Genomic DNA, 16201 nt, shown 5'->3' with positions numbered 1-16201 from the left:
GAGTGAACTCTGTAATGGTATTTCTCAGGGTGGCAAGTGGCATTCAGAGTCACTTGCAGGCCTGCACTCTTGTAAACTATGGTCATGCAAGAGGAGGCACCACAGTAATGGATTCTTCATCGTCTCCTTAACGTCATGACAATGCTTCTAGCCTCAAAGCAATGCCTGCCTACATAAATGAAGCACACTGGAAAGGCCAGGGAATGGCAAGGCCGCACCCTGGAGAGCTCTGAAGAGCTCTTAAACCCAAACAGGACCCCTGCACCCCCACTTTCAAACACGGCAGCATGGCAAACATTCATCTGGGGTGTTACCACAGTCTCAAGTGCAGGAACAGAAAGGGCTCTGTAGTGTTTACTCTTCCCTTGTACTTCAGTACTCAGCTCCACGTGTTTTTGCCTGAATGTGTCATGCTTTTATGCACCAAGGCAATGCTGGGCCACAGTCCAGGCCTCTTGGACTCAATTTAAAAGCTGGCTGCTGAGCTGGATAGCTAGGCATGCCAGCTTTAGTTTAGGTTTTAAAATAAAACTTCCATCCTTTCAGTTTGTGATGGCTGGTAGCATGACCTCAACATAATCACTATCAGAACACAGTTTGTTCAAGTCTGCAGAGAGCCTTTAATGATAACTCAGAGATGTGAAGGACTTTATTCAATTTCACAGCATTTTTAATTCCAAGACACTATCTGAGCAGCACTGCTAATCCAAGAATTAGATGTGGAAGAAGAGCAGAGGGCCAGATCATTTGGCTTTACACACTTCACAAAGGTAAATAATCCAAAGTGTACTACTGTGCCTGCACTTTTCTGGGTGACTGGGGAGTGGGTGCTCACTGCTGCTGTCCTCAAAAGGAGATAGAAGAGCCTCATCCCACTCTCTGTGAGGAAATCCCTCTTTCCTTGTCAGCCCAAGATGAAAAATTGCACTAGAAAAGTAATCACTGTCAGGAGGAGGCTTTTGCAGGTTGCAGTTTGAGACTGCATCCTGTGGGAGTGTGCAGACTGCCACTGATCTGGCCTCCCTGCTGCTCTTCCCACACCTTATGCTAGGCAAGGTCACTTAACTGTACATGCCTCAGTTTCTTTGTGAAGCAAGGCTAAACATTAAATAGCAATGGGTAAAAACATTTATTAATAAATAGCTAAGACCTTTAAAAACTTTAAAAAGTATAAATTACTCAACTGATATATCAAGAAGTACTAAAGAGGGAAGGAGAAATCAATGGTAACAAACCACTTCAACACAGTGTCTCCACACTGCTTAGAGAGGCAGCTCACTGAAAGAGGTGAAGCCTCCTCACATGCCTGGTGTACCTGGCAGTGCTTGGCAAAACATTAGTGGAGATACTGTTTAGAAATCTTCATCATCGAAGGTCTCAGTGCACCGTAGCATCACTGTCTCATGATCATAGGGAAGATCTTCTTCCTGAAAGCCCACCCAAAGTCAAGCAGGATTAAAAACCAGAGGAGTTCATTGGATTTCAAATATACAGTGACTTGGTCAAAAACTGATGTACCAGCAAATGCAGCATGAGCCCTCCCTCCTCTCTGAATCAGCCACCAGCACTTGGTGAGTTCCTGAGGTGCCTGATGAAGAATGGCTCAAATTTTCTGCCAATTTCCTCCTAAAATCACAGGGCTTCACCCTGTGTCTATTTACATCATCTAGACAGCTGTTACTGACTGTGGTAGCAAGTATGTCATATAACAGGCTCCTTGAGGCCTTGAGTTCTACCAACTTCAGGCTTTTCTCCACTTACAGCAACAGAATGAAATGGTCTTCTCTTTCACCAGTTTACAGAGAAAAAGTGGCTCTTGAAAATCAAAGTCTGGAAGATAAAAGTGTTCATGTCTGCAGTCCATCTAGTCCGTCTCTGCATTGATGCAAGAATCTTCAATAAAATACTGCTTTTAAAAATAGGTGCTGTTTAAAAATGTATAGCTTAAGGAGCACTAAATACCACTTGCTTGTCAAGTGATTCATCTAAAATCCATAATTTTAAAAGAAAGCGTGCCTTTGAAGACACAAAGGTGCTCAGTACTATTTAGGAAAAAAAAACCCACTGAGTTTCTTTCAGGTAAAACCTTTGGATCTCAGTCTAAATTAACTCTTTCCTGCCTTTGCTGCTATGCTTCTCACATGATATGATCTTAAGACAACAGCTCTTGAAAAATTACAGGACTGCATAACTGATCTCATGCTTAGAAATATTTCTCTATCACATACTGTAGAAGCATGCTCCTGTTCTCATTTTGGAGTCCCTGCCCTTTTAAGACCTCTTCCTTTCCTCGTCCAAATTATTTCCCCCCTCCTCTCGTGCGAATCTTTCTGAAGCTTTTTATTCCAGTGGAGTGCATGCCCTTGGCAGCCTTGAGAGCCAGGGCAGCGGCTCAAGAGGAGCTGTGCTCAGTAGCTCTGTGACTGTGAAACAGTGACCATCCACAATCCAACAGCAGTAGTTGTAGTTGTACCTGGACAGTTAACCAGAAATGACAGAACATGGCAGTGGCATGAATGACCAGCAACAAAATCCATCACCTCGTCAGCTCTGCAGGTGAAAGGAAAGGAGACCATGGGCTGCCTTTTGTATTTCAGTGGGGTGCATGCCTTACCTTGGTACTTACTGTACTTGCTACCCACCTCTGTATCTTCTACAGGGTGTGTGCACAGTGTACTGGGACACTGCTTTATCCTTGAGATAATTTATGCCAGCACTGCCCAAACTCCTGTGCTAGCACAGCACCAGCACAGGTACCACATCAGGGGAAGGGGAATGGTCTGCAGAGGTTCAGTCATACCCATAAAGTAAGCAGGATGGGTTCCTTTCCCTGTCAAGTCCAGAAGTCTCTGATGTTCTGAGTAGCCCAATTTCTGGGATAAGGTGAGTAGCCTATACTGATCTCTCTGCTGCTGCCTGAGTTGGTGTGTTTCAAGCTAGCTGGAACATCTTCTATCCCTGCTCTGCAACCACTTTCATAACTGTCTCAATCTGTTTGCTTTGAGATGGATCCGAACTTCTGCTCTCAAAACAAAAAATATCTTGTCAGTCATATTTCCTTTCTTCTACTTTTTTGCCTCTTGGTAGCACTGTGCTGTTCTGCACTCTAAATCAAAACAGACTGTAACCTCCATATTATCTAGCCTGGGTGATTTCTGCTCAAACTCCCTTTGTATTGTCTTATCACAGATAACTAAAAGTTCCTGCATAAAAGAAACCTGTGCAGCTTTTTATTTCCTTGTGGATCCACACAGTACAGTCAACTGCCAATTTGCAGTACTTTGGGCTCTTTTTCTGCTTGTCTTCCCATCACTCCCATTCTTCTAGTCTTACTTTAAATGTGCCTCTTTAAACCTTGAAAGAGACACTACCTCTTCCCATACCACCTCATCTGTGAGATAGACTTGGGCTCACACATAATGAGGCAGCCCCAAGCAGAAGGACAAGATGAGACCATGCCAGGCATGACACTCACAAAAGAAATTTAAAACCAGAAATGCTGTATCTTGCCTAAAGCTTTTCTTTCTTTTCTAGGCCTGTTGAGTTCATAGTAATTCACTTAAACACAAGAAGAACCCTGCTCTTACACACAACATAGCTATTCACAGACCAAAGGGCTGTGTAGGTCAGTGCTTGGTCTCTGACAACAGTCAGCAGGGGAAGATTAGAAAAAAGTGCAAGAATTGTGCACACAGTGTGCTCTGTTTTACAATAAATGCTCGTACATTATGGCAAACTGGGCTGTGAGGCCTTCCTGCACTGGAAATTTAATCTGGACCTTCAGATTTAGTAATTGCACATGGACTGATGACCCTGGAGTCTAAATGTGGTAATCTGTATATGCAAATATTTTTAATATGTTGTTTTTTAAATTTTATTTAGTGCTTTCTAGTTCTTCCGGTGTTAGACACAATGAGTAATCATTCTGTGTACCAAATCCCCACCATGTACAAATAAAATGCTCTTACATTGCCTCTCAGTCTTTTTTTTTTTTTTTGTAGAAAAGTCCTACTATTAACAGTTTCTATTCAATGCCTTTTCCTGTGCTTGCTCCCATTTTCTGCACCTCTCTAGTGCTACTCTCTCCAGGATGGGGGAACTAAATGGCACTCAGCAGTCTCTCTGTGATGGATTCCAATAGTGGTGCAACACTAGTTTCTGCTTTGTTTTCTGTCACAACTACCCCTCATCACAAACCTTCTATTTGCCTTCAAAGGAACATCTGCTCAAAGACCAGGAGGGAGCTAGGCAATAGAAACCAGCAAACCAGGGGCTACTGTGGAGGCACCACTGACTCTGAACCAATACAAGCACGCTCTGCTTGAGGGGTATGTCCCTTTCGGTTCTGCACCCACGTGCAAGCTCTGAGCCACCTCCATGGCAGGGAGACAGGAAGGAGAGGAAGAACAATGCAAACACAAAGACTTCTGGCTCAGCAAAACTGCAACAGCAGGCTGAAGAGGAAGGTCAGGTACTTTTCACCAGCTCTTTCAAGAACACGAATGTCCTGCTTCTAGAGCCTGCCAGTGGAGGGCTCAGGGCAGGGAACCTGGTACCCAGACAAGCAGAAGGTGGTTGAATGGTCAGAATGAAGCAGCTGGGGGTTGATGGAGAACTGGAAAGTGAGATTTACCTCCTCAGAGGAGATCACTAAAGCTTTTCCACAAAGAACTTTCATGCAAACAATAATAATACTTTTTTTTTTTTTTTTACAATTCCTCATGTCATTTGCCATTTTGAATAATATTCAAAGCAGTGTTTGCTCACACTTAACCTCTTACAAAGGCAATCCTATTGGCCTTTTGGAATGACACATCTAAAATGATGAACCCCAAGTTCTTATTCGTAATCATTCTGGACAATATGATCAGAAGTTTGAATACAAAAATCCCTTCCTGACATTGCTCTGAAATACATTGTTCCTTCTATAAGAAATCCTTTGGCAAGGCTTACCTGGGAAAACTGTGCATTAGTGAAGAAGAGGTGTTTTAGGAAGTCAGTGACCTGCAGATAGAGTCTCTGGTGATCCTCTGGATTTTCAGAAGTGCAGCTTGCAAATGCTGAACTGAAAATGGAATCAGATACTGTATTTAATTTTCTGTTCTGTTCTCCTTACTTTCTCTCCTCTACATTTTTATTGTAAATTAAAAAAAAAATTCAAATTGTTTTCAAGATGGCTCTGATATTAAAGACAATAGCCAAGCAAGACAGGGAGGAGTTGTGATGGATGTATTGATAACTCTTTGCCAAGAGCAAGGTAGATATGTAAGAACAGAGAACAGAAATACAAGAAACTGGTGTCACAAGGAGATCTGCTGATACATTACAGCATAGTGACACTGTTTTGGGGAAAAGTAAATATCCATTAAAACAGACAGCAGCAATGGTTATTTGGGAGTGTATTTGGTAGAGTTGTTCAGGAGAACAGCTTTGAGTTCCTCTGTAAAGTTTTGGAGTGAATGCAATAACCTGTGGTCATGAACTGATGTGTTAGCTATAACTGGCAGGTTTGTTCTCAGGTAACTGTGGCACAAAGCTAAGCTTTTCATTCTGGACCTCACCTCTTTCTTCTTATTTTACAAAGTTCTGCCATCACACCTCATTACATTACAATGGGCAGAACAACAGGCAAGAAAGAGAACACAATAAATGTTGACTATTGAAACAGCAAACTAATTTGGTACCTAAAACAGACTTTAAAGATTATAGTAATACTTTGCTGTATTAAGGACTACTTAATCTTATTTTAAAATAAAATGGAAATTGTGACCTAATAAATGCTATTTAATAAATAAATATTTGTTAAGCTTTTTCATCCATTCCAGTATATTCTGATCATCAGCCAAAACAACCTTATTTTAATTTATTCTCTTCTGGAAGTACAACCTGGAGTGGTGGTGAAAGGAAGAGATTCACATTAAAGATCACTCTAAGTGTTGAAAAATAAGCAGAAAATGTGATAAAATCCCCACAGATTAAAAACACTATTTGCAAAGAGAAACAATCCTAACAAAGAATAAGTAGAAAGAATACATAAAAGATTAATCATAATGTGATTTTCCTCTTGAAGAAAACAATGCTTTTCTTTCTTTGGTTTACTGGGAAAAATCAAAAGAAGTGCCAGCTTTGTATCTGACATGTTCTCTTCTAGGTAACTCATCTGAACTGAAGAGGAAAGAGATGTTATTATTTAAAAGGTCCTGTGGTTCTTTGGTGTTACTGTTCAGGTCAACCACACTTTAACCTGATCACCTCCATGCGACTGAATTAGGGTAAGACAAGGGAGAAAATGTTGCAAAATTATCATATTTGTCTCATTAAATAAGAGTATGGTTTATGATGAGCTGATTTATCAGGGAATGCCTCTTGGTCCTCACAGGCCTGGTAAGTGACAGAGAGAAAAGGAAAACATTACGAGTATTGTAAATTGTAAAGACAGAAAGCTGTGCAGAGTGGCAAAGAAAATCAGGACCCCAGTTATCCTGAAGTGATGGGCTGCTCTTAATAAGTGATTCTTACTGATTCTGCTGTAAATGACCATTAGTTGTTCACTTTTTCCTCTTAAAAAGAAGTATTATTGTGAGCCCAGTTGCTGGAGGCTGCTATTCTGACCATTTATTACAAAAGAGAGCTGTTGTCTTACTCCACAGAGCACTTGTCATGGAGTTCTGACAGTGGGTTATTGACATACTGTGCTAATACTCCAAATGGGGAGTGTTTGTAATTTACCTCTGGCTGGACATTCCCTGAGCCTTGCTTCTGTCAAGGAAACCAGCAGCAACGTCAAATGCATCTTCAAACATCACCTAGCAGAGAAATAATTTCAGAAGTCAGCATATCCAGCCAACTAAAAGTTTTATCTAGGGCATAATTCTTAATAATGAAGTCTTTAAAAGTGTTATATTCTCTCTTTACATTTAACAGGTATGGTTACAGCTGGAGTAAACCAAGAGGTTTTGTGGAGACAGGAATAATGCGGAATAACTGTATTTCATGGCTAGGAACACAAGGTCAGTCCACTCCCTTAAGCCTGTGTGCTTCAGCCTCTAGGAATTAGACTTCACATTACATCTCCCAAAAAATCAATAAAAACTGTGAATTGTATCAGTGCTTTAGAGATTTGACTGTGGACTGCTGCTTATGGCTGGAGATCTCAGCTGTACCAGCCAGTCTCTCCAAAACTGACTTTACGAAGGAGATTGGATGCTCCTTATGCCAGACCACTAAACTCATTAGTTCACCCTGCCATAATGCAGTTCACACACTTTCTGTGCCAGAAATACCGTACAGGGAACATTCCCACCACACTTCCTAAGGCAACGAGCAATATGAGTTGTGTCCTGTGACTCAAAAAGAACTTGCCAATGCAACTGACTTACATGCTAAAGGTAAACATCTGTCCCTTCCTTGCAGCTAATGAAATTACACATACCTCTTCCAGCAGCTAGTTACTTCAGTAATCAGTGCTCCAGGAACCATTTCTAGAACTGGCTGTTATTTAATCAATCTCTTACTAATAAATGCCCATGTCTACTCAGTCACTGACTTCTTGGCTCTGCAGAGGTGCATGGTACAGGCAGTCATTGGCCCCTGTACCACTGGGACTGGTCTAAAAATATTTTCTCTTTGCTACCCAGTGTTTGGATGAAAAAACCCCACCCAACCCAAAACACAGCAGGCTTTTGGCAAACTAGGTATCCCTTCTGGATTTATATCATCTACGCTCTTTGGAGAGTGTGCAGAGCACAGTAACTGTATAATTCTTGTTCTTGCTCCCTGTCCCTAGAGCAAGGTAGGAGAAAATTTAACTGTTGCTTAGCACAGGAACTCCACAAGCCAGTGGAGACTAGCAGGATTACTACCACTGCACTACTGTAGCTTGCTAGGTATCCTACCAAGAGAAAATTTGGTGCATTTACTCAGACTGCTTATTGTCTCCACTTACGTATTCAAGTGATCTTGAGGAAGCTTAGTTACAATTACTGTATGTTTGCAATTAAAAGCTGCAGAGCCAATTGTCATCTGAAGGCTTGGAGTTTCAGAGGCAGACTATGAATGTTGCTGAGCACTTACTTCCTCTGGTGTGGAGACTGAGGAACCACTGGCTTCCTCACTGTTACCTCCGCTGTCCCTCACACTACCTTCAGTGCAAGCAGGCTCTGGGCAAGCAGCCTTGGGATCCATGAGGAAATCTCTCTGGCTACAGTACTGCAAGATGCTGTCCCTGCTCTCTTCAGAAAGCTCTTGCCAGAGATGGGAAATAGCTGTGGAGACCTCAGGAAGAGGCACCTCTCCAGTGCAAACAACTCCATGCTCTATCAGCAGGTCCACTGTGTGCTTATAAAAATACAGGTATCTGGAAGGAAAGGAAAGGAAGTATCTCTTAAGAGCAGGCTATAAGGCAGCCATCTACTGAAAATCAGCTACTGGGATCCATAGCTACTTCACTGACTCTGCTCCAAGACACCATACAATTACTGAATGATGCCCAACACAAAAGCAGGCTCCAGCTTCAGCCTCAGCAGGACTGCCTCACAGCAGAAGCTCCAGGCACTGCAGGCTGTATGGGTTGCATGGGCAAACCTTACTCTGGAATTTAATAAATTTTCAGTTACTTGCCTTTGTATCCTGAACCTTTTGCACTGCAAGTCACTTTTTATACATTTACTGGCATACCCTTTAAAGCCCTGGCTGAGGTCATCTCCTGATGCATTAGGCACTGTACATGCAGACAGAAAGACACCAGCCCAGGTCTGGATGCTCTGACATAATGGGAGTTCCACTTCCTCCATTTTATATCTAAGGAAACACATCCCCAAGACTGACTTCTATGCAGTCTGTAGTGAAACTGGTGGTGGAACATAGGGGGTCATAATTTCAACCCAGTGACTAAATCTCAGAACAAGCCTGCTTCTTCTGTTAGCGCTGTGTGGCACAGTGAACCAAGGATAATAATGTTAACTCCAAAAAGCTGCACCGAAGGTTATTTAACGTTAATTATATGCTTAGAGAGTCTCAGATGAAAATAAAAAGATCAAAGGAGTATAAACCAAGAGTTCTATAAGCAGCAGTCTTTGTTACTATGTTTGGGCTCAAAATGATTCCTTGGAAGATGTCCCAAATGAGCACATTTCCTGATTAACTGAACAGTATTGCATGAGAAAGTAACTCAAAAGAGGTCATTCTTTTCTTTTTTATTTGTAAATATTTGTTCCAGCAAACCAATATTGAAAATGTAATTTTGTAAGCAAGCTGTTAAAACCCCAGTTTCCACACTCTGGAGTATTTTCCACCACTGCTGGAGACAAAATACTGGAAGGGAAATAAGTGTTATCATGTAAGGTAATGCACTTACTAAGCTTTCTGGATGTCCAGCTCCAAACAAACGACCTGGAATTTCTCAAGCAGAAGAACATGAACCACCATTAGACTGATCTGCTATAGAAATTAAGCTTGAAGCATGACTCAGCTACTTCCTTCCCAGCTGGAAGGAGACAATCACATTTTGCAGGGGACAGAGTACTGTGAGGTCCTACCAATGTATCTCCTGCTGCTGGGCATGGGAAAAAAATCTAGACAGTTTAAGCTCAAAGCACTTCTGATGCTTCCCAAATAATGTGATTAAATGATCACCAAAAGGCTGTTCCTTTCTTTGCTGAAGAGTCCTTGTCGTTTTATGCCTGTTATGAAAGGTAATTTTTTGACAAGAATTAGCTATAAACCAAATGCAATCTAGGACAACAGGGTAAGCGCCAGAGTCTACACAGTACAGGCACTGGTCTACCTCGTCAGTAAAGAACATGTAAGCCATAAACATGGCTCAGTCGTGCTGTCTTTGATGATGCAGATTTTTCTAATCCTGAAAATCTGGATTCAGCACATTTCAAGGTCTTCTAAACGACAGCTTAACTACAGCCACCGCCAATTCTAACAGGAGCAAAAGCAGGAGCAGGAGTGGGAAGCTGGTGCCATCTGCTGGTCCAGCTGCAGTCTCCTTTTGAGGAAAAACCCGGTGATCGAAGGGGGTTTTGGAAATGCACAGCAGCTCAGAGCAAAAGAAAAGAAAAGAAGGAACTGCAGAAGTTTTTGGTTACAGTGGTGATGCCATGGAAGAGGATGCCAGCTGCAGCTCTAGATTCTCCTGCACTGATTGTTGTTAACTGTGGAATGGTTAGGGTGAAATTGACTGCTTGATGGTACATGATCAATTATACATGCATTGATTTCTCATATCTTGGCAATCTAATCGTTTATCCTGTTGGAAATTCAGGGTAAAACCTCTAAGTACCTCCTAGTGCTGTCTGACAGGAAGGGGGAGAACATGGAGTATAATACTCAGTTTTAAGATACCAGTAACTTTCGAAAAAAACAGTAATTTTACCATTATGACTTCCAAATAAAATACATGGACAACTGACATGAGAACAGTGGTCTTTGACTTTTAGGACCCACACCAGGTATTTAGGAGCTTAAAGGGTTTACAGACTCACATCCACTAGCTCCAAGTGTAACACACTTGTGTTACACAAGTGTTCAGGTTCCTCCCCCCTCCCCAGTGTTGCAGTTTTGCATTGTTGCAGAATGCCTCCTGGTACTTTCCAGACAACCACTATTCTGCAGCCCAGAGGCTGAGGACTACAAGAACTTCCTTGGCTGGATCCAGTCTTACCCTACTCTGATCCCACTAAAAAAGTACTCTGAAGTGTCAGGAGATAAGGGTCTGCTTCTGGAAGGGGCAACAGTGTTCAAGCTCCTCATAACAATGGCATTAGAGGAAGGATGAGCAATGTGGCGTGAGGAAAATAATGTGCCCACCTCTGGTTCCTGCACCTCCCTGGAACACATACACCTAGACTCTTGGCAAATTCATCTGGTGCAGCAATCCTTACCCTCCTAAAATCTAGCCCCATGGCAGGGATACAGTGGTAAAGCGTGGCAACACAGGGACGGACACACTTGAAAAAAATTTTCTTCTTTTTCTTAAGCAGTGAAAAATCCTCAGGGATTTACCAAGGCCTGAAAAGCTGGGGACTGCCACAACTGTAAGAGTTCATTCATGTGCAAGTTGCAGGGACTTAGGAAGTCATCAGCTTCATCACCAGCAGGGCCAAAGTTGCTGGCACAAGGCTTCTGTGAGGCAGATGCAGGCTCCAGCAGGGCTGCATGAACGGCAATGCCTGGATGCATAGTGATAATGCAAACAAGTTAAAAACCTGTAGGCAACATGGGGTGCACCTACCGTTCAAATTCCACTAGATCTGGGGATCCAGTGTCTGAAAACTGGGTCAGTTCTGGCTTCCCATATTCTTCCAGTGTTTGTTTTTCACATTCTTGAAGCAAATACCAGATGGCAGAGTCACTTTCACTCATATCTTCTGAGGCTGATGTAGTGCTGGAAAGAGCACAAGGGGAAAAAGACACATGAATAACTTCTCAACTGGATTGATAATGCCCTTGTCATGTCACTCCAGAGCCTAGGGCCATTCTTCCCAAGTCAGGTTTTCCTCCTTCTTTTGCTTTTCAGTCAATCAGAAATCCTTGCCAGAGATCAGCTACATAGAAGGGAAAAGAAATACAACCACTGACTGGAAATGAGACCAACAACATGCTTAGAATGTTTGTGCACTCCATGGGATTACAGCGGTCCAGGTGAAAACTCTTTGTCCTTTCCACATGATGAAAAACCTCTGTTTGGAAATACAGTAGCAATGACAAAGAGTTTCAGAGATGCTGGGATGAAAGCAAGTGCAAAATATTATAATCTTTTCTTGACTGGTATAAGCCCTTACCTGGGACTGCCGAATTGCCTCCTGACATATTCCTCCCTGACTTCCTCCAAGCTGGATGGGCTCCCCTCCTCCAGACTGCAGCTCGCTGTTGTCAGCAGAAAGATTACTGTCACATCAATGGCACTTTTGGTTTCTCTCTCATCCTCAGCCCCAACCAAGCAAAATGCTACTTCACAATCCAGAGCTTTTCATTAGGCAAAAAATTATGTGAAAGAAGAAGCATCTGTCTCTCCTACAACATAACTCCTACAACATAACTAGCACTACAGTTAGTTTACAGGGAGTTTATGAACAATGAGGAGCTTAGAATCAATGCCTTCTTCCCAACACTGATTTTATAGAACTGATGGTGAAAACAACCTACAAATCAAACTCCTGGCACACACTAGTCAATGCAATATTTTTTGTGTACCTTATGATGAACAAATTGCATGTGAAAAACCCTGACATCCAACCTGTGATTCACTACCACTATGGATTTTACATATATGCAAATACATAGAAGGGGAAGCTTGCCTCAAACTCTGCTCAACCAGCCTCACTGCTTGTTATCCTTTCAATTTTGCCCATTCAAACTATTCTTTCTACCTGTGACTCATTTTTGTGGGTTATCCAAGGATATGGGTTCAGATGAGATTGTTAATTTTAAGCACTGACACTTCTAATTGATACAAATTATTGGAGGTGCAAGTCACATGAATAGCAATTTTTTTTCTAGCTAACAGGAATTTGGACACTTGAAGGGACAAAAAAATATGACCAAAGCCTCTATCCTATCAGCCCCTAGTCTTGCTTGCTGCCAGCAGAGGCTGTGGCCAGCAGCACTAAACAGAAGGCAAGTTTTTTTGGGCATGAGGCTCCACAGCAGGAGCTGCCACAAGTGCAGAACGGACACAAGAGCAGGGTGTGAGGATGGCCCGCCAAGCTGAAAGAAAACAAAACTGTATCATCTCTTTTAACCATTTATATCAGAGTACATTCTTAACCAGAGGCTTCCATTTCCTACCCTAGGAAATCCTTTTACCTCACACTGCAGGGTGCTGTTGTGCAGTCTAAGCTCTGGCAGGGCTGGTGGCAGCTGTGGCTCGCTCCGTGCCACTCTGCTGTGGCCAGGAGGAGCACACAGCTCCTGCAGGCTCTGAGTGGAAGCCTAAGGATCCAGCCTGGGGACACATGCCAGCCCCACACCTGCTGGGGTGAAGCAGCCAAGGGTACTCAGCCTGAATGGCCTGCTGCCATGGGATAGCAGGGATTGCTTGTTTCCTTCCTTCACCTAGGCTGGGGAGGGGGTAGGAAAGACTGAGTCAGAGGGGGATTTCTGAGATACAGTGCCCAGTGGATTGACAGACTTCTCACTATCCCTTACTTATTGCTACAACTAAAGCCTAAAAACTAAAGCTGGCTGCAAGGCTTTAATGGGCTCAGCTGTGTACCTCTGTCTCTATTTAACAAATACATAAAAAACAAATCCAGGCTCTCTGTCAAGAAAATACTTGCATAGTTACCTTTCATCTTCAGCAAAGAACACAAGGTTTGCTCCAGCTTCTGGATAGATGTCTTAGCCTTACGCAAAACCTGATACTAAACATAAGAAGAAAACAGAACTGATTGTTCTCTGCTCTAACTAGATTCATGTTTTAACATGCCTTCGTTGCTTTGCTTTTCCTTCATGTTTACCTTCAGTAATTTCCATGTCTCTGTGTTGTTTTAATAGCTACCCTTACACATATGAAAAGGGGGAAGAATTAATAGGAGAGTAAATATATATAGAATATAAATATTTTGGAGATATATTATGCAATACATACACATAACACCCAGTCACACAGACATTTGCTACTTTACTCTGATCTTTTGTCATCAGCAAATGGTCTTATTTGGATTGTTCTCTTCTTGGAGCATGTCCAGAAATACCATGCTGTGAAGTCTTGTTGGATGCCTACCAACTTAAGGCATAAGACTTTACTAATGATTTTCCATGAGATTTTTGCTAGGAGAAGCCTTTGCCATGTTCTACATTGCTGTAACCTGCATTACAGCAGCATAGAACATGGCAAAGGCTTCTCCTAGCAAAAGTCTGGATTAACAGGATTAACATCAGTGGTGCACATCATCCCTTCATCATCTATACCAAGCACAACTGAAAACATATGGCCAGTGCATTTAAACATACACATCTCCAAAATATTTCAAGATTTTTGTGCGTGGTGAGACCATCCATATTTACCTTGCAGAGCTTTCATGCTGGATATTTCGCCAGGCACGAAGAACTGGGGTTACAACCAACCTTTTGTATTAAGGTTTTTTAAGATATCAAACTTCCTTGGCTCCCAAGAGTCACACAAGGGGCATAAGACACTATGAAAAAGATATTTCAAGAACTGGCATGTGAACACCGTCCCCTTAGACCAGGCAAAGGAAGTGGATGTTTAGGCTTGGCTTCTGACATCCTGCTGACTTCAGGTTAACTTGTATCTTGCTCAGAATATGGCAAACTGAACTCTTACCTTAGCCTACACAAGGGCTAAGGGACTCAGCAGGCACAGGCCACATTTAGTGGTACTTAGCATATTTGAGGGACAATTCCTGTCCTAAACAATCATTACTCCCTCTACTTTACAAACTGAAAAACCCAAGGTAACCAATGTAACTAAACGAATCAGTGGCAGAGTTGGGGAAATACTCAAATGATGTTTACTCTTCTCCCTGGAGCATGGTAATTTCAGTCTTTTCAGTAGTATTTTGAGTAAATTTCTTTATAAAAAATCTTTATAAACAATTTTGGTTTAATAGTTTCTTCCTTTAGTAGATGCCAAGAAACAGCAGCAGTGCTTGTTTTTATTCCTGAACTTATTTTTCCAGTGTCTTGAAGACAAAGTGAACCTCATAAAGCTGAATGAATTGCTCCTTCCCCTCTAACTCCTTCTAAACTCACTGTTCTGATTTCAGAACAAAATGCTGTGCCATCAGCCTCATCATGGGATCTCTTGGTTTGTTTCCAAAATACTATAAAAGTAAATGCAAAGCCATAAAAAAGCCTGCAAGGAAAGTACAGATAAGGCACATGATAAACCCATGACCCAGCAACTACAAACTGGACAACTCGCTTAGGCTGAGTTGGCAGCTTTAAAGAGATCCAGAAAAGGTGCATACAGTGAAATTACACACATGCTGGCACCCATAAAGACACATCCTCACAGATTGAACCTAAACCTAGTTAAATCTGAACATACTCATGTATCAGAATGATGCAGAGAGAAATAGTCACTGTTCCGCACCTTTGAGGCACAGTTGTCTGACTGGGATAAAACTCTTCCCCGCAAGCTGCTGAAGAGTCTTGCCAGAGGAACCCAGTGGTGTACCTGTGGCAAGTGCTGCTTTGCCATGCAGTGTTCTACCTCTTGCAGGTGTCTCAGGGGATTGACACTCACTTTGGCATGTGTCTTCCTACAGTCTCCAGCTGTGCCTGTTGAAAGCTGCAATGCAACATTTATTTATACTGAATAAATATGTAAGTGAAGAGAAAGAAATCTTACAGCCTGCATAGTGGATAGACAAAAAGAAAAAATCTGGTTTATCTGGCTTAGAAAATCATGGGAATTTGAAATATTCTCTTTGCCTGAGAGACACCTGCCTATTCAGTACTTACTAAAACTTAATTCGCCACTAATAATTAACAGCAACCGAGCTGAAGCCAGCCTCCCATCTCCTGCAACCTTCCCTACACTGGATCTGTTTCATTTCCATGGAATATCCAGGGCTTGGCTTCACAAAGCACTGAAACTCCTCTGCTCCCACCGATGTTGCTAAATGACAGACTTTTTTATAACACTGATTGTTTTTTTTCCCCAATAAACTGTGACACATTGGTGTGGGCAACGATACCAGGCATACTCTTGCACGAGAGAGCCAGATCCAGGCCCAGACGGGCCTGCTGGAGCTGCCCCGCCGGCCTGACAAAGCCTGAGGCGCCCGCCTGGAAAGCCCTTCCCGGCCTTCCCCTGGATTAATGCCCCCTGCCTCGCTACCGACCGCAAGCACAGCCTAGAAGCAAGAGTGCCCGCCCCTGCTGCTCCTTCTGAGGTCGGGAGGGACAGGCCGGCCGGGGGAAATCCCGTGAGGGGCCGCGCCGGGAGCCTCTGGGACGGCTGGGTCTGTCTATCAATCTATCAGTCAATCAATTCGCGCCGCCCGGACCCCGCCCGCGCCGCCGCCGCCGCGCCTCTGCCGCCCGCGCCAAGCAACACCGGCCGCACGTGGCGGCCGGCCAATCGGCACGCAGCCGGCGCCCGGCCGCGGCCAATCAGAAGGAGGGAAAAAGGCGGGCCGGACGCGCCGGCGGAGGGGGGAATGAGGCGGGCAAGAGGCCGGCAGGGCACGCATGGCACGCTGGGAGCTGTAGTCCCCCTGGC

General features: G+C 43.1%; 1 protein-coding gene across 1 annotated transcript; it reads right to left on the bottom strand.

Annotated features, from left to right (window-relative positions):
* Window positions 1-622: 622 nt before the first annotated feature.
* On the bottom strand, window positions 623-15925 carry LOC131572995 (stimulated by retinoic acid gene 8 protein homolog). The gene is made up of 8 exons (XM_058826486.1): window positions 15675-15925; window positions 14017-14111; window positions 11790-11874; window positions 11240-11392; window positions 8074-8356; window positions 6730-6806; window positions 4954-5065; window positions 623-1427 (listed from the first exon to the last, which is right to left on the bottom strand). The coding sequence occupies exons 2-8, from the start codon at window positions 14030-14032 to the stop codon at window positions 1353-1355; spliced, it is 801 nt and encodes a 266-aa protein (XP_058682469.1). The 5' UTR covers window positions 14033-14111; window positions 15675-15925; the 3' UTR covers window positions 623-1352.
* Between the last annotated feature and the right edge of the window lie 276 nt (window positions 15926-16201).

Source organism: Poecile atricapillus, chromosome Z, assembly GCF_030490865.1.
Source record: "Poecile atricapillus isolate bPoeAtr1 chromosome Z, bPoeAtr1.hap1, whole genome shotgun sequence".
In the NCBI taxonomy this organism is placed as follows: domain Eukaryota; kingdom Metazoa; phylum Chordata; class Aves; order Passeriformes; family Paridae; genus Poecile; species Poecile atricapillus.
Note: the sequence above shows the minus strand (reverse complement) of the source record. Positions and strands in the feature narration are given on the sequence as shown.

Bases quoted from the DNA above. Each gene is read 5' to 3' on its own strand.
- LOC131572995 (XM_058826486.1), bottom strand. The intron at 11,393-11,789 runs GTAAGGGCTTAT...TGCTCTTTCCAG, and splicing joins AGGCAATTCGGCAGTCCCAG to CACTACATCAGCCTCAGAAG. The intron at 5,066-6,729 runs GTAAATTACAAA...TTCCATTTTCAG, and splicing joins CAGGGAATGTCCAGCCAGAG to TTCAGCATTTGCAAGCTGCA.